General features: G+C 36.5%; 1 protein-coding gene across 3 annotated transcripts in view; it reads right to left on the reverse strand.

The window, feature by feature from the left end:
- The window catches only part of CFTR (CF transmembrane conductance regulator), a 192,406-nt gene that overhangs the window by 71,245 nt on the left and 96,475 nt on the right, over positions 1-24,686 (reverse strand). For all 3 annotated transcript variants that reach the window (XM_061165291.1, XM_061165292.1, XM_061165293.1), the window contains exons 12-18: positions 24,332-24,426; positions 20,804-20,890; positions 18,564-19,290; positions 16,519-16,647; positions 5,448-5,485; positions 4,744-4,994; positions 1,452-1,531 (exon numbers count right to left, since the gene is read on the reverse strand). In XM_061165291.1, the coding sequence (XP_061021274.1) occupies positions 1,452-1,531; positions 4,744-4,994; positions 5,448-5,485; positions 16,519-16,647; positions 18,564-19,290; positions 20,804-20,890; positions 24,332-24,426 (1,407 nt within the window). The remainder of the gene's footprint in view (positions 1-1,451; positions 1,532-4,743; positions 4,995-5,447; positions 5,486-16,518; positions 16,648-18,563; positions 19,291-20,803; positions 20,891-24,331; positions 24,427-24,686) is intronic.

The raw sequence follows: 24,686 nt of genomic DNA on the forward strand, positions 1-24,686 counted from the left end.
TTATAAGCATAGAACAAGGAAGAAATGTCCAGAAATTAAAGACATGGGCAACGCTTCTTTCCATGATGAACTCAAAGCATTTTTTTAATGAATTCCAGCAGCAGCTGCTGAGTTATATCCCTAAACATAGTAACTGAAGGAAACTCAAAATACTACAGTTTACTTGGAATGGTTAACGTGTTTGGCTGTGCCAATCATTTCAGATGAGGCAAACTGGCAATCTGGTTTTTGTGAACCTGCCAACATCGTTGTGTATACACACAAAAGTGGCAACCTTTATTTTATTTCATAGGTTCTCAGTGGCGGGAGTGGGAGGAGGGATGGGGGATGAGGAGAAAGGGGCAACTCATCCTGAGATGGGCAGCATCCTGTTCCAACTGTCTCCAAGGAGGTCATTGAGACTTCATTGTTGTTTACTACCTGAGGCTCAACCCAAGTCAGCCAGGAATCTGCTTTCAAACCTGGTTCAATAGCCAAGGTTATTAACTAACAACACTCAAGTTCTATCACTTAATGGAATCCTAGCAAGGTTACCCCTAGGTCACCTTCACCTTCTTCCCTGCTCCATTTCACCATCAATCTCCCCATCCCAGGACACACGCTCGTGTCAGCCTGCCCTGGAGATGCCTTCAGATCTATAACCCAGGGATAATCCTCACTAATCCTGAATTTTTCCTTCCTCTCTCACCTACCTGAAAACTTACCCATACTTCTGTCCCAGCATTATGGTCCTTACTGCGAGACTGCTAACTAGCCATCTGTGCCAAAGTTGTTCATGGATGAGATTCGGTGAAACTATAGTCCACCAGGAAACCAACTGATCGTCATTGTAACCCAGGCCGTCTGAATGTAGGTGACTTCTATCAAAGGTGATGTCAATGCCAAAAACATCACACTTCATGGACAGTGATTTGGGGGAAAGTGGTCTGTTATAAGACTTAAATCACTTCTAAGTAGAGGGCTATTGTATCTAAATGAGGAACTGCCTTAGGTTCTGGTCAAGTAAGGGCTTCCCAGGTGGCACTAGAGGTAAAAACACACCTACCAATGCAGGACATAAGAGACTTGGATTCAATCCCTGGGTTGGGAAGATCCCCTGGAGGAGGGCATGGCAACCCACTCCAGTGTTCTTGCCTGGAGAATCCCATGGACAGAGAAGCCTGGTGGGCCACAGGCCGTGGGGTTGGAAAGAGTTGGACATGACTGAAGCAACTTAGCACAACAGAACACATTGGTCAGGTAAACAGTTTTGACTTATTATTGAATTTACTAAATTTATGACTATCTTGAAGATTTTTTTTAATATTGAAAAGATTCATATACTAGACATGGTTCAAACTCTTAACCAAATGAAAAATAAGCAAGAATTAATTTACTCTTAATAACTTTTCTAAATACTTTTAAAAAGTGCAACAAAGTGAAGTCACTTAATAATACTTATTTTTACAAACCTGAACAAAGTCAAATATGGTAAGAGGCAGAAGATCATCCAAAACTGCTATATCTTTGGAGAATCTATTAAGGATCCCACCTGCAAGGTAAAGAAAAATTCTTCAAAAACTAGTAATCTTAAAAAGATATATCAAAATTTGATAAACTTGGATCATAGCAGAAGCATTCAAAACTCAAATACAAAAGAACATATAATCAGATATATAAGGCTATAGATAATTTCAGTGTTGTACAAGGATTCTCTGATGCTGGGAAAGACTGAGAGCAGGAGGAGGCAACAGAGGGTGAGAAAATGGTTGGATGGCAACACCGACTCAATGGACATGAGTTTGTGCAAACTCTGGGAGACAGTAAAGGACAGGGGAGCCTGGTGCACTGCTCCATGGAGTCACAAAGAGTCTGACATGATTTAGTAACTGAATGACAACAAACAACAAGGATTCGAAGAAACTTGTACAAAGATTCTAAATAACTGTGTTCAAGAAATACAGATTGCTGGTAAGATTTTATGAATATATAGAATATTTTATGAAATTTTGAAATATAGATTGCTGTAAGATTCACACAAAGCCCAACGTCTGTAAAAGAGCCCTTATCACAAATTACGTCAGGAATAGGCAGGCTCCTACTACCATAATCTCACACTTACAAGCCTGAGTTCTGTATTTTTCTGGCTATGCTTTCATCATTTCCTTATTTCGTAATGTAGAGCCTCCCTGATTTTCAACTTCCACACCTTTCTGACACACCTCAGCACAACCTGTGGCTGTTCTCAAACCCTCCCTGCCCACCATGTGGCCCTCTTTGGCCGTGTTCTCCTTTTCTACTGTCTTCACTGACAATTTAACTTCCGCCTGTCTTCTAAATTACAAACTCACATTTGTAAGACTGATCATTTTTTCCTTCAATGAAAAAAGTGTCACACATGGAGTGTTTACGGGGCACTGGGCACAATGCTAGGCATGGAGACAACAGACATGAATCAGCCATGCTCCTGGCCCTTAAGGAATTCATTGCCTCGGGGTGAGTTAGACATACAATTAAAGTATAACATAGAAGTGAAGTGAAGTTGCTCAGTCGTGTCCGACTCCTTGCGACCCTGTGGACTGTAGCCTACCAGGCTCCTCTGTCCATGGGATTCTCCAGCAAGAATACTGGAGTGGGTTGCCATTTCCTTCTCCAGGGGATCTTCCCGACCCAGGGTTCGAACCCAGGTCTCCCACATTGCAGGCAGACGCTTTAACCTCTGAGCCACCAGGGAAGCCCAATAATACTGTACAAATTGTTTTTGATAAGATTGAATCTTATCATTTACCCTCCCCATGAACTGCAGGATAAAGTCATAATTTCTTAGTTTAATACTTAATAGCTTCCATGATTTTGACCTTAAGCCACCCGAGGAACAAGCTTCCTCTTTTCAAACATTCTGTTTCAATCAATCTGATTTATTCTTTAAATACACTTTACTCTCTCCTATTTCTTCGCACTTCCCATGTGGTTCCCTCTGCCTGAAAACCCTTTCCCCTCATCTCTACTTGCTAAAAAATATTGTCTCCTTCCTGGTCCAATTCAAATACCTCTCTGGCAAGGACACGTCAATGTTTGCACATTTACAATGTGCAATTTGAAAACATTTGCAATGTTTTCAAATTAATCCCTTCCTCCTCTGGGTACACTGAATACCTTTGAAATATCTTGTCAGCACTTCTGTGTTATAATAATTATATACATGCTGTATAGTTGCTTGTATACATGTCTTATGTCTTTTTTCTAGATTGTAAACTTCTAGAGGTCACTTGGACCATGTCATATTTATTTTGTGTCAATCTGAGCCCTCAGCAAAAAGCTTTATGTAGGAATTATCCAATGCTTATTTTTTGTCACTATCTCCTAGTCCTTACTAATGATATATTATTTAGCATATTTAATTAATCATATTTATATACCTTTTCATAAATAAATACAAAATTGTGGGGGGAGTAGCCTATGGTATTTATTTTGTGTAGAAAATGAAAGTCACTTTGGTAAAAAAAAAGAAAAAAAAAATCATTCTGGTGCTTAGCATATTTCAGATGGGAAACAACAGAAAGGGGATAAGACTGGGTAATTGGCATTGACCTGATGTTGGCTATGTAACGGCCAGTAGGTGATGACCTTATTTCATTTCACAATGGTCTTCTGAGATAAGTATTCCTTTTCTCATTTTACAGATGTGGATCCAAGTCTCAGAAGAGTAACTTGCCCATGATCATCACTCTTAAGAGGACAAGACAGACCTCAAACAATGCCCATGCTCCTTCCATTATATCTCATTGCCAGTTTCTCACTGCTAGAATCTTGGGTAAAACTCCTAACTTCTCTGAAGCTCAGCTCTCCCACTGAAAAAAAATGAAATCACTGGATGAAGGGAACTGGACATTCCCTTTCAGGTCTAAAACGTCTTAGCTCTAAAACGGAGCATGGTGATGAATATATCTAAATGAGGCAAGACTTCAGTGACACACAAGGGCTTCAGAATAAATATAAGGAAGATCCTCTTGAATATTAACACTGAAATGTTATTACCCAGAAAAAAAAAATGATGGTTAATTCTTATCTTGAGATTTTTAGATACAAATCACTCTAAAACTCTCAGGCTTGGAATTTATTTTTTCCTTTATAATCAAATATTCTAGTCCTTATCATTTATGGTCACTACATTATACACTAGATCTTCAGACCTTACTGATCTTATAACTAAAAATGGTACTCCTTTACCAACCTCTATGATAATGTAAAAAGTACTTTCAAAATATATCTGGGATACCCCCACCCATTTAAAATAAAATTTGGAATGAATTTATGGGATTATCTTTGAACAGTTATATGAAACTAGATTACTCTATTTCATCAAAATATTTCATTAGTAAAAGAATTTTGCTTTTTGGATCTCTTCAAATCACCTCCCCTTTTAAATAGCACTATACATTGACAACAAGATGCCTAGAAGGGAGCTAGCTCAAATATCTGAATAGAAAAGGATATTTGACACAGAAGGGCCTGCTTCTGCTGCTATAGACCCATCAGCATTGTGTCCTAACAAACTGCACTAATCTAACAAACAGAAATATGAAGAGTGACAGTACCTGAGAGCCTATAATACCAGAGACAGGTCCACGCCCAGCATAAGGAAGCTCAACAAAGGGTAAATGCCTCCATGCAAAAGCCAATGTCATCACCACAAAATCAGCCAACTTATAGCCCCTCTTTGTGGAGGAGCAGCAGCTTCATTTTGTACATCTAGTTAAGTACCTGTTTTCAACGTGTTGAGGGTTGACATAGGGGCTTGAAGAACAGACTGTAGCATTTTGTGGTGTAAAGTTTTTGACACTGTGATTAGAGTATGCACCAGTGGTAAACCTCTGAAGAGTCCTAGAGCAAGCAAAGTGTCAGCTACTCCCACATAAATGTAAAAAATATAATACGAGCTGGTGCTGGTGATGATCACTGCATAACTGTTATTTGCACTCTTAGTACTATTCCCTTTGTCTTGAAAAAGTATTCTGTAAAGCAAAAGGAAATTATTACTTGACAATCAAACTTGTCCAGTGAATTACCAATACATGTAAATGATGCTGAATTTGAGTCTAAAGCAATACAACATATTTCATTAGCAGAGTTTATGCCTTTAACCTGAAGGACTTACTATTGCAAGAAAACAGACTAAGCTTTCCACCACTGAAAAAGATAAAATTTCAAATACTCAGAGAAAATATTAACTGTCCAAGGTTGTCTTAAACATTGTTACCGCCTTTTGTAGAAACTAAACACGACTAGATCTTTTAAAAATTGATAATGAGCTACAAAAACTGCACACACAATTTTAAACAAAAGAACTCAATTCTCTACTACATTACAGTGGGGAAATGAAGCAGAGTGGAAATTATAAGGTTTAATAAAACCCAAATAATCAACAGAAACAAAATACAATCCACAATAGGACGTGGAATACTCACTTTGGAAATAGGCACAACACAACCAAAGAAGCAGCCACCTGGAAGGGAACAGCACACACTTGACTTTTTTCCATCATCTTTTCCCATTCTTCCCACACCCACCTCTAATTCCATCATGACCAATATCAAAATACACACAATTTTATTTTCCTTGGCTTTACTTTCCTGGGTCCAGCAGCTGCAATAATTGTTCTAGGAACCACTATTTGAGGTAAGAACACGTTAAGCTAATGGAATTCAAATTTCACTGAATAAAACACTTATTCATTTCTCTCCTTCATTCTTCAGGAACTATTCACTGAACCTCACAGAAGAGCTAACACTGCAGTTAAGTGTTTTAAGTAGTAAAGTCTGTTTTTTATGAAGAGATTACTCTCAGCCTGCTGGCAGACAACTGATCTCGTTGGTGGTTATAAATAATTTCATTTGTCATACAATGATTATGAGGGACTCATAACTATAAGGCCAATTAGTTATGAGAAAGGATGAGATACATATTCAGGAAACTCAGTTAACATTTCAAAAGTGCAAAAATTCACAGTTTTTTTTAATAAAGATAAGGTGCATTCACATTAAAACATATACTCCTGGTACTATGTGGGCTTTCTCATGGTGGAAATTTTTGGCTGAGGAACAAATATTCTATACCATAACTAAAAAAAAATATTAACAACCACGATTTGCTTTTAGTTTCCATGATATTTAAATTATCTGAACTCTGTTCTATTTCAATTTGGCATTCCAATTTCCTAAACACTGTGGGGAAACCATCTTGTGATGATACCAACACAATCATAACACTAGAAATATTTACACAAGTATAAGACTGACATTTTGCAATTAGGCGAATAATAACTTTAACAAAGAATCAAATAGAAAAATAGGAGAAACTGTAAGCAAAATAAAAAAATTTGAAAATGAACACAGACCAAAAATAAATAGGGGAGAAACAAATATGCTTGCTATAAGAAATCTATGTATTATTTCATAATCAACTTAAACATTTAACAGTACCACACAAAAATTATGGAGAATAGTTAGCAGTAATTAAGAAAGTACATTATGAAGTCTTATAGTTTAAATAGTATATAGTGGTGGTTTAGTCATTAAGTCATATCCGACTCTTTGCAACCCCATGAACAGCAGCCTGCCAGGCTCCTCTGTCCATGGGATTCTCCAGGCAAGAAGAAGTGGAGTGGGTTGTCATTTCCTTCTCCAGGAGATCTTCCAGACCCATTGAACCCATGTCTCCTGCATTGCAGGTAGATTCTTTACTGACTGAGCTACGAGAGAAGCCCCATTTCAGGTAAATTTGCCTATCAGATTGGAGTATCATAATGAAAAAGCTAATGGCATCATTCACAATTTCCTACCTTTTTTTATTACACATGGCCTCCATGCACCTATTGAAAAAAAGTACCTTTGTCTCCTTGAAATTCAAGTGAATTCAAAATGACAAGAAACTGAGCAATAATCTTGCTACTTCAAAAGTCTCTGTTACAGTACAAATGTTTTCTAATTTCCCAATACTAATCAAATTACTAATCAAATCAAAGGGTATATTTCTCAGTTACTCTTTGGTTATTATAGTCCCTCTTTGTTTCAATGAAAGAAGTGTCAACAATGTTGGCATTCCAACTTTTCTGAATGTGAGTAAATCCAAGAAATAAATATTCTATAATATTTACTATGGAACAACCAAAGCAGTTGTTCAAAGACCCTGGTCTAATCTGTGCAATATAAAGGTATTTCGTGGCTCTTGTCAACAGAGACCACTTATGGAACCACCAACCCAAACTACTTTTACTGATTGGAACACAAATGTTTCCAAGGACATGATGTAATGACTTTAATAAAATAATGTCTGGGGCATGTATAAATGATTGAGCAGGCAAGTTCCAGCATTTAATTTCTAAAATGTCTCAGGTTATAAAGTTTATGATAGAATGACAAGTCCTGAAAGATTAAAGAACGAAAGTAAAAAGGTCATTATTTTCAGCTTTGTTAGGGCTTGAAGCAGCATTCCTTATCACGCTGAAAAGGGTATAGTCTAGATCAGCAATGTCCAACAGAAATGTCCACAAAAATAGAAAAGTTCAATATCTGCACTGTTCGGTGTCATTACCACTTAATACAAGTGGCACTTGATCCCTTGAAATGTGGCCAGTGTGGGTGACTGGGGAACTGAATGTTATATTTTGTTTCATTTTAAATAATTTAATTTACATAGTCATACATAGCAGGTGGATACTGTACTGGACAGGGCATGAATAAACTAAACCTATTAGCTCTGTAGGGTTTTAGCCAGAGTACTTATTCCCAGGTGGCTCAGTGGTAAATAATCTGCCTGCAACATGAGAGATGTGGGTTTGATCCCGGGTTGGGAAGATCCCCTGGAGGAGGAAATGGCAACCCACTCCAGTATTCTTGACTGGAAAATTCCAGGAACAGAGGAGCCTGGTGGGCTGCAGTCCATGGGGTCACAAAGAGTTGGAGACACTGAGCATGCACATGCTTACCACCTGCACACACTTATTCTATACCTGTCTAAACAGCAGGAGGCTGATGACAGTGTTCTCTAAGGACAGACCCATGAACAGTCAATGTGATCATTTGCACACTTTGCAAATGACCACAAATGAAAAACTAGTAGCCAGTATTTAGAAACTAGATCATGATTTAAACTATATAGATGATTTGTCTGTATGATTTAAAAAATAATGGCATGTTGGGACTAGAGTACCATAGTATATACATATACAAAGAGAAGCCAAGTGCCTATATCTGAAAGACTTATTTTGATAAATGAACTAGTAAACATCCCTGGAGATGTGATAGATAAAGGTTGATCAGGTATGTAGTAAAACCCCAACAATATGGTTTCAAAAACAAGATGTGATGGAGAACTAGAGCAAGAATATATTCAAGACATAGGAGGAACCTACCATTACATAACCTGGCCAGCACAAGTCTGATACTTACAACAAAAGAAAATAGGCATGAAAAGAGAACATTGCCAAGATCAGGTATAGAAAAAGTTAAAAAATGTGAATATAACCAGGAGAGGTATAATGATCCAAAATTCTATCATAAAGGACTTCAGTTCAGTCACTCAGTCATGTCTGACTCTTTGAGACCACATGGACTGCAGCACGCCAGGTTTCCCTGTCCATCACCAACCAACAGAGCTTGCTCAAACTTATGTCCACTGAGTTGGTGATGCCATCCAACCATCTCATCTTTTGCTGTCCCCTTCTCCTCCCGCCTTCAATCTTTCCCAGCATCAGAGTCTTTTCTAAGGAATCAGTTCTTCACAGCCGGTGGCCAAAGTATTGGAGTTTCAGCTTCAGCATCAGTCCTTCCAATGAATATTCAGGACTGATTTCCTTTGGGATGGACTGGTTGGATGTCCTTGCAAAGGGACCCTCAAGAGTCTTCTCCAACACCACAGTTCAAAAGCATCAATTCTTCAGCACTCAGTTTTCTTTATAGTCCAACTCTCACATCCATACATGACTACTGGAAAAACCATGTTTGGCAAAGTGACATAGCTGCTTTCAAATACACTGTCTAGGTTTGTCATGCCTTTCCTTCCAAGGAGCAACCGTCTTTTAATTTCATGGCTGCAGTCACCATCTGCACTGATTTCGGAGCCCATGAAAATAAAGTCTCTCACTGTTTCCACTGTTTCCCCATCTATTTGCCATGAAGTGATGGGACCAGATGCCATGATCATAGTTTTCTGAATGTTGATATTGAAGCCAGCTTTTTCACTCTCCTCTTTCACCTTCATCAAGAGAGTCTTTAGTTCCTCTTCACTTTCTGCCATAAGTGTGGTGTCATCTGCATATCTGAGGTTATTAATATTTCTCCCAGTAATCTTGATTCCAGCTTGTGTGTCATCCAGCATGCCATTTCACATGATGTACTCTGCATATAAGTTAAATAAGCAGGGTGACAATAAACAGCCTTGATGTACTTCTTTCCCAATTTGGAACCAGTCTGTTTTTCCATGTCCAGTACTAACTGTTTCTTCTTGACCTGCATACAGATTTTTCAGGAGGCAGGTAAGGTGGTCTGGTGGTCCATCATGAAGAACTTCAATGAGCTTCAAAGTAGATACTCAAATATTTCACTGTGAAATATCTGTAGACTTTTAAATATGCCTTAAGTATGCCTTAAATATGCCTTAAATATGAACACTGGGTCTGTTTAGCCTAGTTAATAAGAGCAATCTTTTTCTGTCATAACAGATGTTCCTACCTTCCCTCATGTCCCCATCCAATCCATTTTCCATATACCACAGTGATCTTTTTTCAAACATAAAAAAATTATATCATACCCTGAATGAAGGGTTTCAAAGGTTTCCTATTGCACTTAAAACTGAAGTTCTTCAGCTAATGCTTCTGCAGACCTGGTTTTGATTTACTTTTTCAATGTTACTACATGATATGCCACTTACCACTTTCTCCCATTCCTCCAAACATGCTGGCCTTCATCCAGTTCCCATAATTCACCAAACTTTTCCAAGACCTTTGTATTTTCCCCAGTTTCTGCATGTCTGAGTACTTTTTATCTTTCAGGTGTCAACTAAATGTCATTTCTTCAGGAAGACCTTCCCGTCCTCTTTGCCCAGCTTTATTTTAGCCCACTATTTATCTCTTTCTGGAACTCACTACATTCTGTGATTATTTCCATCAAAATTTATTTACCATCTGTCTTTTCCCTCAGAAAGTGCTTCATAAGATCAAGGAGGAGCCATCTGTCCTCTTTCCCATTGCATGCTTAGCTTAGTGTCTATAACAATATCCAAGAGACAGTAGGCATTCAGTAAATCTATCCTTAATAAACAAAGGAAGGGATGAATAAAGGGTACTTAAAAAACACAAATGTTTTTTATTTTAAAACATTTAAATACAAAATGGAAATTATATAATTTTAAATAAAATTATTTAAACAGAAAGAAATTATGTACTAACCACATAGAAAACATTTTAAAATGCAGATGACATTTTATGTGGGATAAAGAATCAGAACCAATTCATAAGTTCTGTACATATACAGAATTCAGAGCTACCTTCCAAGCCACACAAGAAGATCTATGTATAAATGAATACCTAGTAAAACAGTCCTGGCATTTTGAGCTTTCACCAAAGGAATACAGCATTATGAATTCTGTTTACACTGTAAACATAAGTACATTGGTGTAATCCATTGGCATGTTGTTTTGTTCTTCACTGTATACAGAGCACATAGAATCATGCTTGCCATATTGAAAGAACTAGAAAAATGTGTGTTGAATGAGTAAGTGGCTGAATGAATGAGTAAAGAGTAAGAGGCAGTAAGAGTAAACTGACATGTTGTCAAGACTTAATCACAGATTTCAGTGCTTTGCAGGTTAAATCATGCCCTAAAACACAGACACTTGCCAAGCAATACTGCCTTGAAAGTATTACTATAAAGGTATAACTATCATTAAGGTATTATGGGAGCATATTATATATTGAGGGATTCCTCATTAAGAATCAAAGAGAAAAAAAAAAGAAAGAAAGAAACAAAGAGGACAGATTTTGCTGCTCCACAGAACATGGGTTCTTCCCAGAGCAGAGATTAAACTCCTGTCTCCTGCATCAGCAGGCGGATTCTTTACCACTGAGCCACCAGGGAAGCCCTTACTAAGCCTGTGCTCTAAAGTCCGGGAGCCACAACTACTGAGCCCATGTGCCCTAGAGCCTGCAGTCAGCAACAAGAGAAACCACTGCAATGAGAAGCCCACACACTGAAACTTAGAGAGCAGTCCCCACTCACCACAGCTACACACCAAAAAAGCCTGCACACCAATGAAGATGCAGAACAGCCAAAAATGAATAAATAAATTGTGAAAAAATAAAAATACTTTTAAAAAAAGACAGAGAGGAAGTCATATAAGAATAGTACATAGCAGTTCTCTAACACACTTCTTAAAACACAGGAATAAAAGGACTAAATGTGATCTTTAGTTATTCGAGGCAACAAGAATATCATCTAGCTATTGCAGAAGAAAAGGTGGGCACTGCCTCCTACTTTATTATTTGCATTTCTTTTCTATCTCGTCAATGATGCACTGCCAAATAGGAGCACTAGAGAGACTAACATAACAGAAATTTTAAAGCTTGTATCCTTGGTTCTAATATCTAAGAACTTAACAGAGGATACTATCCTATCATAAAGAAAACAGCACAAAAATATAAAGGTACACTGATTCACTTAATAAATTAACACACTATTGATAATTTGTTGTTGTTCAATAGCTAAGTCATGTCTGACTGCAATCTCATGAACTGCAGCACGCCAGGCTTCCCTGTCCTTCACTATCTGCTGGAGTTTGTTCAAACTCATGTCCATTCAGTGAGTAATGTCATCCAACCATCTCATCCTGTCTCCCTCTTCCCCCTTCTTGCCCTCAATCTTTCCCAGCATCAGTCTTTTCCAGTGAGCTGTCTAATTGTAGTAGGTAGCCAAAGTATTTTGGAGCTACAGGTTCAGCACCAATCATTACAATGAATATTCAGGTTTCATTTCCTTTAGGATCAACTGATTTGATCTCCTTGCTGTCCAAAGGAATCTCAAGAATCTTCTCCCGCACAACAATTTAAAAGCATCAGTTCTTCAGTGCTCAGCCTTCTTGATGGTGCAACTCTCATATTCATACATGACTACTGGAAAAACCATAGCTTTGACTACACAGATCTTTGTTGGCAAAGTGATATCTCTACTTTTTAATATGCTATCTAGGTTTGTTTGGTCTTGGAGTACAAAATGAAGAGGGGCTAAGGCTAACAGTTTTGCCAAAGAACACACTGGTCACAAAAAAACACTCTCTTCCAACAACACAAGAACTGTCTCTGCACATGGACATCATCAGATGGTCAATACCGAAATGAGACTGTTTATATTCTTTGCAGCCAAAGATGGAGCTCTGTATAGTCAGCAAAAACAAGACCAGGAGCTAACTGTGGCTTAGATCAAGAATTCCTTATTGCAAAATTAAGACTTAAATTGAAGAACATAGGGAAAACCACACTACACCATTCAGGTATAACCTAAATCAAATCCCTTATGACTATATAGTGGAAGTGACAAATAGATTCAAGGGATTAGATCTGATAGATAGAGTGCCTGAAGAACTATGGACAGAGGTTTGTAACACTGTACAGGAGGCTGTGAACAAAACCATCCTCAAGAAAAAGAAATGCAATAAGGCAAAAAAGAATGCACAGGAGACCCACTTGACTTCACATTCCAGGCTGTCTGGCTCTAGGTGAGCAATCACACCATCATGATTATCTGGTCATGAAGATCTTTCCTGTATAGTTTGTCTGTGTAGTCTTGCCACCTCTTCTTAATATCTTCTGCTTCTGTTAGGTCCATACCATTTCTGTCCTTTACTTTGCTTCAAATGTTCCCTGGTATACCTATGGCTGATTCATGTTTATGTATGGCAGAAACCAACACAATATTGTAAAGAAATTATCCTTTGGTTAAAAATAAATACATTGAAAAAAATAAAACCTCTGCCAAAACCCATTCTATAAAATTATAATTCTATATAATTAAAATTATAATTATATATACTACAAATCTACATTGAAGTATGGCCCCTGTGAAAACTAAAAATGGATGCATCACTTTCACAAGGGAAGATGTGGATCTTAACTTTTCTTTGGATTCTCTGATCGTGTTGAGTATGAAGCTCTATTAAACAAAGTTTAAAAGATCTAAACTATGTTCCTGGATTAGTACCTGTACTATGATGCAAAGCACACATGAGATATTTCAATGGTAATGAGAAAGGGCCCAATGGTATCAGGAAAGGAGCTTAGTCTAAAAGAAAAATTAGGTAAATTTTGATTCAAAGAATATGAGAGAACTGTAAACATCTGAATGATTTGTTTAGCTGTATAACTACACACATAATGAAAATGGTCACTATTTATCTACTATCACTAAGTTTTTGTCATTCAAAATTTTGAGAGTCAGTTAATTAGAAATGCATTCAGGACACTGACCCCAAAAGATTTCATCATTTATCATATTATTTTTTGCCTAGAAAATTACATTATCAATTTTTCTCCTACAAAAAGACAAGTTTTTGCAATAATTGTGAGAGTTCAATTAATAATAGGAAGTTATACACCATTTACATCCTGTGTTGTAGTTTGGATTCCAGCCTGAAGACAAAGGACCACTGTCATCTTGAGTAAGAGAGCTAATAATATTGTACATATGCTCAGTGGCTCAATGCTCAGTCACTAATTAATTAACTATACACTGTTTTGGAAAGTGTGTTAAGTTCAGCTCTATAGCTTTGTATGGGCAAGGGTCTTGTAAGTGAATATAAATCACTACCACATTCATATAGAACCATCTCTTCTCATAAAACTAAAGACATTCAAGCAATGTTGATCTTTAATGAAGGGGTTCAAATTATTAACAAAGGGCTGGTTTGAGATTAAATGTGACACAGGAATGAGTTTCATTCACATTAATGTTGGTCATTTGGCATAACTGGCAGAGATTAATGAGGTAAATTGAAAACACATTTCAATTCAATTTATTACTCATGTGAGAGTGTCAAGTTCCTCAGCCCCATATTTTCATTAAAGTATAAAAGGGATTATTGAAAATTTCATTATATCTCTACTGTGGACTTGTTCACTTCAAATTAACTTGAGCTTTATAATGATGATGGACGTTAAGGATATTAGTCAGAATAGCAACTGACATTGCTCACTATGTGCCAAGCCCTGCAGTAAGTGCTTTATAATCACCTCCTCACTCACAGAAATGACCTATGAAATGGGCACTATTACAACCTCCATTTTATAGATGAGGAAACTGAGGCTCAAGAGAGGTTATCTAACTTGTTCAGTGTTACAGTGTTAAGAACACAGAATTAAAATTCACAGCCAGATCAGTCGGATTCTAGACGTGGCACTCTGCTGTACTGTACCTCACATCCAGTCTCCATTTGCCTTATTAATGTAAAAATAATAGGAGAGCAAAAGATATCATCAAAACTCAAAGATCAAATGGAAACCAACACTTTATAGGTAAGTGTGTGAAGTCGCTCAGTCATGTCTGACTCTTTGCAACCCCATGGACTGTAGCCTACCATGCTCCTCTGTTCATGGGATTTTCCTGGCAAGAGTACTGGAGTGGGCTGCCATTTCCTTCTCCAGAGGATCCTCCTAACACAGGGATCGAACCTGGGTCTCCCGCTTTGTAGGCAGATGCCTTACCATCTGAGCCAGGACTTCCCTGGTGGCTCAGATGGTAAAGAATCTGCCTGCAATGCAGGAGACCTGGGTTCGATTCCTATGTCGGGAAGATCCTTTGGAGAAGGGAAAGGCTACTCACTCCAGTATTCTGGCCTGGAGAATTCCATGGACTGTATAGTGCATGGGGTCACAAAGAGCTGGACGTGACTGAGTGACTTTATAGGTAAAGTGATATATAAAACTTTTGGTATATACCTTTAGATATTTTCCACTACTTGGTCAGGGAAGAGTGATAACATTTTATGTAGACTTCTTAATTGAGGTTAGAAACAGCCTAATAAGACAACAGGAACCTCTCTGATAGCTCAGTGGTAAAGAATCTGCCTGTCAATGCAGGAGATGTGGGTTCAATCCCTGAGTCATAAAGATCCCTTCAAGGAGGAAATGACAACCCACTCTAGTATTCTTGCCTGGGAAATCCCATCAACAGGGGAGCCTGGTGGGCTACAGTCCGTGGGGTCGCAAAAGAGTTGGACACAACTTAGTGACTAAACAAGACAATGACGGAGTTTTAAGCTTGGATTTCATGTATGCATAGAACTATAGGCCCTCAGGAGAGGCAATACTTCACCCAAGTCATATCTCCCCTGAAGGCAACCTGGATCTTTATGTTGGACTCAGGCTCTACAGTGAGAGACATCCAGCAGTATCCTCTGAGATTTTCCTGGTGTGGTCATACAAGGCTGAATCCAATCCAGATGTGTTTTCTTGTACCCACATAGTGTTCATTTGCTAGTTTTACTTTAACCAATGACCCACATTAAAAAAGTAGAAAATGTTTACAGGAAAAAAAAAATCTTTATTTTCATCTTATGTTGTTAAATAAGTTTTAGCGAAACTGATCCCAGATTTCCTTATGGGAAGCCCTTGGCTGATTTTGAGTTACAATTGCCTCCTTTAGACAATCGAAGGGTATTCTCCATCCTGACTCAAAGCCACTTTATCGCAGACATCCTCTTGCCAAGCCTCTTTTGACATTTAAGTGGCTCCTCCTGACCTAGAGAAAAACCTCATCCACCAACCAGATTCAGAAACCTATTACCTGGTGCTGAACTGGTGATGTACTACACCCTCTTTTATTTTAACCTGGTGATTTGATGCGTCTGTTTTCCAGGGGCATGGTAAAGAGATCACAATGGTGGCATGAAAACAAAAGAATTCTGAAGCAAATGGGTGATCTGAATCTTTGAAAGGTTTGTTTAAAATAGTTACAAAGCCACTAATACATATTTATTTAATTTTGTGAGGAAGTAGTATTTTAAAAGTGGTGATTCATCATCAGCATATTTAATAACATGAGTCAAATAAGTTTAAAATTTAGTACAAATAATTTTCTTTGTTAATTTCAATTCATACAGAGCATTCTACTTTGAGGTTTTGAATGACTCCATTAAAAACTCTTCATATAGAAGATATGTGCTTAAGTATATTTTATATATTATGTATGAAGTAACAAAATAATTTTATAATATAAAATTATATATATACATATACACTTATATTTATGTATATGTATGGAGAAGGAAATGGCAACCCACTCCAGTATTCTTGCCTGGGAAACCCATGGATAGAGGAGCCTGGACGGCTACAGTCCATAGGGTTGCAAAAAGTCAGACACAATTAAAGCAACTTAGCACGCATGCACACATACAAGTTACATAAGTATACATGTGTGTACATATATATGTCCTTCCAAACTATTCCCAATTAACTTTAAATTACATTAATATGTTATAACAGAAAATTCTTACCTCAGCCAGAAAAACGACTAAGCACCAAATTAGCACAAACATTAAGCTCTTGTGGACAGTAATATATCGAAGGTATGTGTTCCATGTAGTCACTGCTGGTATGTTCTCCACATCATCAAAAAAGCAATCCTGTAAAAAAAAAAAAATCCTGGTTACAATGAGGCAATACAATTTCAATGAGGCAATACAATTTCACACAATTGTGGTCTTATTTTGAATGTGAAGAAATAAAGAAATATTACTATTTGAAACTAAGTGAATTTCAGTGAACATAAACCATTATGAATGACACATACTATGTCACTTCACAGCCAGTAAAACTGGAGCTAGATAGATAGCTTTTTGCAAAAATGAGAAACACTGCAATTCTTTAAACTGTGAACACAGTATCGCTGATAATACAACTATATTGTTTTGGACCATTTTACCATTTTAATGCTTAACAATGTCACACATTTTATCAATAAATGGTACTAGTGAATTGAAGCTTCCCAGAATCCCCCTGATTTAACTCTTTGCTTTGGGGGGGTCCATGGAAAAATAGTTTGGAATTTTGCCAGCTCTAGTGGTCTTCCAATAGACCTGAAGGCTGCCTGATGCTTGTACATTCCATAGTAGCTAGGATTCTCTTTCCCAACTATGACTTAAGTCACATAAATCTAACCCTCAGTCTTCATCTGTTATTTGAGAGCTATAGTTCAATAATTTGAAAGAGAGAAATTCCAGATATTTCAAATGGAAAAGATAGTTTTTATTACCAACAAAATTCACAGAAGCAGTGCTAGAACCTCAGAGAAAAGAACCCTATGAAATCAGAATATGGCACACTGGTTAAGTATAAAGATTTTTGAAGTAAAATAAACCTGGTTTTGATACTGGACTCTATCATCACCCTCCTAGGAGCTGCTTGAATCCAGGCAGCTAAACTTCCCTAAAATTTAGTTTTCTTATCTGTAAATGAGGATAAGGACAGGTCCCTTCTATTCTATGTTCATGGCACTAGAAGCAATCAACAAATACTATTATCAGTCGAAGTGATCATCTTTACCATTCAACTTATAGAATCCAGTTTGAGAAATTCATCTAGATTGATAATTACAACCATACAGATAAATTATCTTTCAGGAAACCTTTTTCAAAATTATAGAAACACAAAGTAAGTACTTTAGAGATCACCTATTCTGTTCCCTCATTTAACAAAGAAGAAAACTTTGGCCCTAGACATTAAATGACATGCGACTTGCCAAAGTTCACACTACTCTTAATTGATCTATGCTATTAAACATATCAATTGATTATAACACTATTTAATCCAAGGCACTGAAGGAACTTTTCTAGTAAAACTAAAAAATATAAACTTCTTCTTCCCTACTGCTTCCTATTTTAAGAAAGAAAGCATTTTATTCTTTAGAAAATACTTTCTACCTGAAAGTTGGCAGTAGTATATGTTGAATTTCACAAACCTTCTTTAAAAGAAACCTGCCCAGAAATCCTACGTATAAAGCCAATTTAAAAGATGAAAAAGCTCAGGTTTACTAAGTTCAGGCAAGACTGATGTATAAACCAGAAAATTAGTCCTGTTGAGAGAGTAAATGTATATATGCCTTAGAGAGATCACCTGCATACAGAAACATTTTTTAAAGCTCTCAATAACTGAAGCTACTATTTGTTTATGTATTTATTTTCACTCCACCTCTTCCTACAGAGGTTTTAAGGGGGTAATGAAACAGATTTATAATAATTCATAATTTTTCTAATTGATAATAATGATCATTACTGCTTAGAAAAGGACCCAATAATAGCCCTTGCTTTGACTAACAATACATCTTATGGTAAGAGACAAAAGGAAATCACAAAGGGAAATAGATGATTCTTCTACATCTTGAAGTTGCTTACATAATGTACATACTTTGGACTTAGGGAATCTTAAAAATAAACCTCATCCTAAACTCAAATTTAAGTAAGTTTTGCTATTTACTCTGTATTTCATTCCATTCTGTGGCCAAAAGAAAAAGCCAAACACCACACTGATAATTTATACACACCCTTAAATCTTCTTCATTAATTTCTTCACTGATTTCCAAGCCAGTATCCTGAGATAACCGTCTTGAATATATATCTATTTCGGCTAAGCTTGCCTGAGGAGCCAGTGACATTTTTCGTGTGGATGTCGCTGTCTTTCGATGAATGCTTTGACCTTGGTTCACTGAGGAGCAGGTCATAAGGTTCAGAACTGACTGCCTCCTCCCTCCCAGAAAAGTGGGGCCACTGTTGACTGCATTGCTCCGAGGCAGGATGCCCTCTCCAGGTTCAGAATGGGGAACCAAGGATAGTTTTCTCTCTAAAGGCTCATCAGAAGTTTCTTCAATCCCATTCATTTGTAATGAAGTCTTTTGTGCAACTGAAAATTTCCTTTTAGAGTTGATTGAATTGAGAATGGAGTTCTTCCTTTTTTCACCAAACTCTCCAGTCTGTTTAAAAGAAGGCTTTTTCGTTTCATTCCAGGACACAGAAGTATCTCCTTCTAATGAGAAACGCCGTAAAGTCTCAGTTATGATTGAATTTCTTCGTTCTGCAGTAAACTGGTCGAAAGTGTCACATCCCATGAGCTTCGAGCTGAAGTCAGGCCGCTGATTTTGTAATTCAGAAAATGTCCCATAAAAATAGATGCTACCTTCATGTAAAATTAATATTTTGTCAGCTTTCTTTAAGTGCTCCATTTTAGAAGTGACCAAAATCCTAGTTTTGTTAGCCATCAATTTACAGACACAGCTTTAAGAATATAAAAATATATAAATATTAATTTTATAAACATTTTATTACAATAGTATATGTATTATATTTTAACATTTTATTAATGTACTCCTGTATATAACTTCTATTATAAAATGTTATTATTACACTTAAATAATTCTAAAAGTAAATATTCAATAGTAATTAATTTGGTACTTCTTGATTAAATATGTCATGAAATACTGTGTTATTTAATTATTATAGTATGCTACACCATAAAGTTGAGTGTTAATGGACCTAAAATGAAATTAAATACCCAACATTAAATAAACATTTGACTTTGAACAAACTAGTTACCCTTTGGGCTATGGTTGATTCATCTAGAAAATGAGAGAATCAGATGACCTTTAAGATTCCTTAGAGGCTATATTTCTACATGTCTTCTAAAATGTCAGAACTTTCTTGTTTAAATTTTCTGCTCATTTTCTTTTATATTTTAAGCTGACTACTAATTAAGTCCTCAAAGTTTATACTGTACAGAAGGACCTAACATATCATAAAGTAACTATATTCCAATAAAAAGTTAATTTTAAAAACCTTAAGACTAATTTGCTTGTTAAAAACACAACAATAACCTGAGAATTGTATAAGAAACCTGAACTTCCTCCAACAAAATTTCCCTCCAGTGTAGAAGTAAATCCTGACTAGAACCATCTAAGGAAGACCAATTTCTTTTAGGCATTAAAACAGTATATATTTTATAGAAAGAGCCATAATTCTAGACTAACACTTTAACATACTAATACAACTAGCAAAGTTTATATTGGTAAGAAGGTATTTATAATTACAGGATTGTAAAAATAGTATCACAGGTATTAAATTTAACCAAATTTTAGGAAAGGTGCTTCTAGGAATAATGTGGTGATTTAATACACACATACATCTATATCCTTACTGATTATTTTAAACTACTTCATAGTCTATAAAATCATTTTGATACTTTAAAATCAAGTCATATAACCAACTGTTCCTCTTAGGAACTTCACATACATTGAGCCCTAATGGGACCTCCAAGAAAATGTACCCCCAAACTCTGTGTTTCTGAGAAAGAGGTTCTGAAGGAGGCATTGAGGTAGACGAATATTTAGAGCATTCACCTATATTAAAACATCAAAACAGTCTATTTCTTTGGTTCCTTAAGAAGTTTACTATCTAAGGAGTAAAATACACAAAAAGTAAATAAAAAATTTGAGTATAACAATCAATTTAAATAACATAAGCTATGTCACAAGACAGTAATACTATCAAAACTCCATAGACAGTGATTGTTAAAGTAACAGCAATGGGAGAAATTGGTTCAGCATAAGGTGGACAGAAAAGTGAAGTGATCTTGACCATGGAGGGAAGATCAGATTTAAGTAGCTAAATTACATAATGCCACACTGAGTCAGTGGTGGACCTTATTTCTCAAGGAATAATATGTAGCCTATGGTTGTATAATCATTCTTTCTTGTCTCTTAGAATGAGTATTACAAATTATTCAAGAACATACCTTTCAAATATTTCTTTCTCTGTTAAAACATCTAGATAGCCAAAAGGAGAGTCTAATAGGTACAAATCAGCGTCTTTGTATACTGCTCTAAAAAAGAAAATGAAAATTAAATTAAATTTCTTCAATATTTACCATTTCATTCGGTGTAGATGATTTTAAATAAATTTTAAAAGATAAGTCACATAGGATTTTTATAATTTTGCACAATACTCCAAAAACTTCTGAGGTCATTTTGCTAAGTGTAAGTGACATACACTTGCAAAAGTTACAAACTAAATCACACCATACATATAAATTTAAATATTGCCTTAAAAAAGAAAAAGGAAGAAAGAAAACCTTTCAACAACAGTACCTATTTACAGCAAGCACAATGCTACATGCTGGGAACACAATGGTAAAAATTACACAAGCCCTGTTCTCAGCAATCTTGCATTTTGCTGGGCAAACAAATAAAAGAGAATGTTTCAATCCTGTAAAGTGCCAGAGACAGCAACTCAATCTCAGCACTCAGTGAAATTACTTTATTTTTTTTTCATTGTTGACTGTTACCCATAAACCAATAGCAGCACTGTTACAACCGTATGATTGATATTGCTCTTTGCTCCTGACAGTCCTAATTTATGGACCATACTCATAAAAGTTCCACAAAAGTGCAGGATGCAAAACTTGCAATAACAATGTATACCCAAATTATTTTATATTCTAAGTTAAAAAATAAAATTTTCCCACCAACAGTGTAAGAGGGTTCCCTTCTCTCCACACCCTCTCCAGGATTCATTGCTTGTAGACTTTTGGATAGCAGCCATCCTGACTGGGCGTGTAATGGTACCTCATTGTGGTTTTGATTTGCATTTCTCTAATAATGAGTGAGGTTGAGCATCTTTTCATGTGTTTGTTAGCCATCTGTATGTCTTCTTTGGAGAAATGTCTGTTTAGTTCTTTGGCCCATTTTTTGATTGGGTCATTTATTTTTCTGGAATTGAGCTACAGCATGTATACTATCTATGGTGAAACAGATCACCAGCCCAGGTGGGATGCATGAGACAAATGCTCCAGCCTGGTGCACTGGGAGGACCCGGGGGAATCGGGTGGAGAGGGAGGTGGGAGCGGGGATCGGGATGGGGAATACGTGTAAATCCATGGCTGATTCATATCAATGTATGACAAAACCCACTGAAATGTTGTGAAGTGATTGGCCTCCAACTAATAAAAAAAAAAATTAAAAAAAAAATAAGAAAGAGATAAAAAAAAATAAAAATAAAAATAAAATTTTATGAGCAAGTAAAATCTTAAGTTCATCATAGGACAGTAATAAAATGAAGATAGGGTCCCATATGAGTGGAAATAAGGTTATTTCTTCATAACATCTAAATTTTTCAGCTGTGGTTGTGAGTAACCCTATACCTATAACAACCACATACAATTCAGTGTTTACATGTAATTCTGAAAAAAAGAAACTATGTTTAGTCAGCAGGTAACTAAGAGAAATAAAATCATTAAAAATATAAATGGCAAAAAGTCAAAGCAGAATCTAGAAGAAACTTTGCAATGCAAATTACTTTTGAAAACAACATTCAGGAACTAGAAAAAAGACCCCCAACAAAATGTATCCTCAAGAGCTTTCTTCCCATACTCAATTCTTCTCTCTCCTTCACATTTATGACCAGGTGCTCAGTCACTTCAGTCATGTCCAACTCTTTGTGACCCCATGGACCTGAGCCTACCAGGCTTCTCTGTCCACGGGATTCTCCAGGCAAGAATACTAGGGTGGGTTGCCATTTCCTTCTCCAGAGAATATTCCCAACCCAGGGATCAAACCCAGGTCTCCTGAGTCTCCTGCATTGCAGGCAGATTCTTTATCTGCTGAGCCACCAGGGAAGCCCCATTTATGACCACAGTTTATCAAGAGATTAGAATAATATACACATCATCCAAAACTGGTCAACACATGACATATTCAGATCAGAAGAGCAATAAACAACTATTTTGTTTAATGCCGCAAATTGTATTTTATAATAAAACTGAAATCTTCAACTGGTAAATACAGACTCAATTCTATGCTAAAGTTTGAAGCCATATAGCATGTTTTCCTAAATTTGAAATGAAATGTTTAAGACAGTCTTACTTAGGCTCACAGATTAACCAACTTTCCTTTACTTAGTAGGCATTATTTTGTCTGTGAATTACTCATATCTATATATGGGCTATATAGATATATTGGGCTTCCCTGGTGGCTCAGTCAGTAAAGAATCTACCTGCCAATGCAGGAGACACTGGTTCAGTCCCTGGATGGGAAAGATCCCCTGGAGGAGTAAATGGCAACTCACTCCAGCATTCTTGCATGGAGAATCCCATGGACAGAAGAGTCTGGTGGGCTAGAGTCCATGGGGTTGCAAAAGAGTTGGACATGACTTAGTGACTACACATCATTGATTTATTACTTGACATTGTAATCCCAAAGTTGAGTCATGGTTTAATGTAAAGTCAAGATGACCTGATTCAAACTGTAACTCTACCATTTCCCAGTGTGGCTTTTGGCAAGTTAAGATCTAACCACCTCAATTACCTCATGATCTCTTCCACAAAAAGTGGGAAGAATAGTTCTTTTTTGGCAGAGTGATATGCGGATTAAGTAAAATTACACATGTACTCACGCACACCCCACCCAGAATAGTACTAGGCAATTGTAAGTGCTCAGTGAATTAGTTTCCTCCCAGCTTTTGGAAACATGAGAAAATAAGGGGGAGAAAGGCCAAAATATCAGTAAGTCATTGTGATTTCTTGTTAATAACTTCAGCAACACAGTAAGAAGAATTTTATTCAAATAAACCTGGAGGAACATTTAATATCCCACATGATCAATGTTTTTTTAAACTGAATGTTACAGTTTAACCACAAATTAACTTATACACACACACACACACACACACTTCTCTTTGACAGCTCAAAATGCTTAGACCAAGAATATCTCTACCAAGAGACCACCATATCCCACACAATATTAGATGTGCTTGTCCCATTTATTTTTCTTTGAAGATTACAGACTTTAAGCTTAAGTACATCATCTGCCCTGCTATTTCTGTTGTGAGATTAATTAGTTATGTTGAAAATTTTGAAAATTTATGTTTATCTAAACCAAGAAACAAAACCAGAAGCCTAGAGCAGATGTGTACGTTTTGGGATAGGGTGAGCAGGGAACTGTATGGAGGACTAAATAAAAGTATACATCTTCTCTTCCCTGTGCTAGGCAGAATGTTAGGGTTTTCCATTTGAAGGGAATCATAAGGCAAACAAACAGATACACATTAACAAAAGGGTACGCATTTTTAAAAAGCCATGAACTTTATCAGATATAAATACTATATCATTATCTACAGTTCCAAAAGGTTAGGCTTAACCTGCTAGCTATAAGATCCTGGGCATTTTTTAATTCCAGAAAGAGGATATAAAGAAACAAGAGAACTATCTATAATGTTTTGCACTCATTTATACAACAAATGCTTGCTGGACCAATAAGCAGATATTCACCTTGCTAAAGAAATTCTTGCTCGTTGACCTCCACTCAATGTGATTCCACCTTCTCCAAGAACTATGCTGTCTTTCTCTGCAAACTTGGAGATGTCCTATTATCAAAAATAGAAAGTTAGGGAAAAGAGAAAAAAATAGAAAGTTAGGAATTGTCAGTATGTCAGATCTGAATTTAAAAGGTACATCTTCCTTCAAATGTAATCATGTATCAGACTTCCACTGTAATCACAGCAGAAACTGTGAACATCGCATCTCAGCTATTTCAAATGCATTTCAATTGGCCAAAACATAGCTGAAATTTCATAAAGAAGTTTTTCTTTAATTTTCCAATTGCTATTTATGATCATTAAGAACT

This window comes from Dama dama, chromosome 18, assembly GCF_033118175.1.
Source record: "Dama dama isolate Ldn47 chromosome 18, ASM3311817v1, whole genome shotgun sequence".
Taxonomy (NCBI): domain Eukaryota; kingdom Metazoa; phylum Chordata; class Mammalia; order Artiodactyla; family Cervidae; genus Dama; species Dama dama.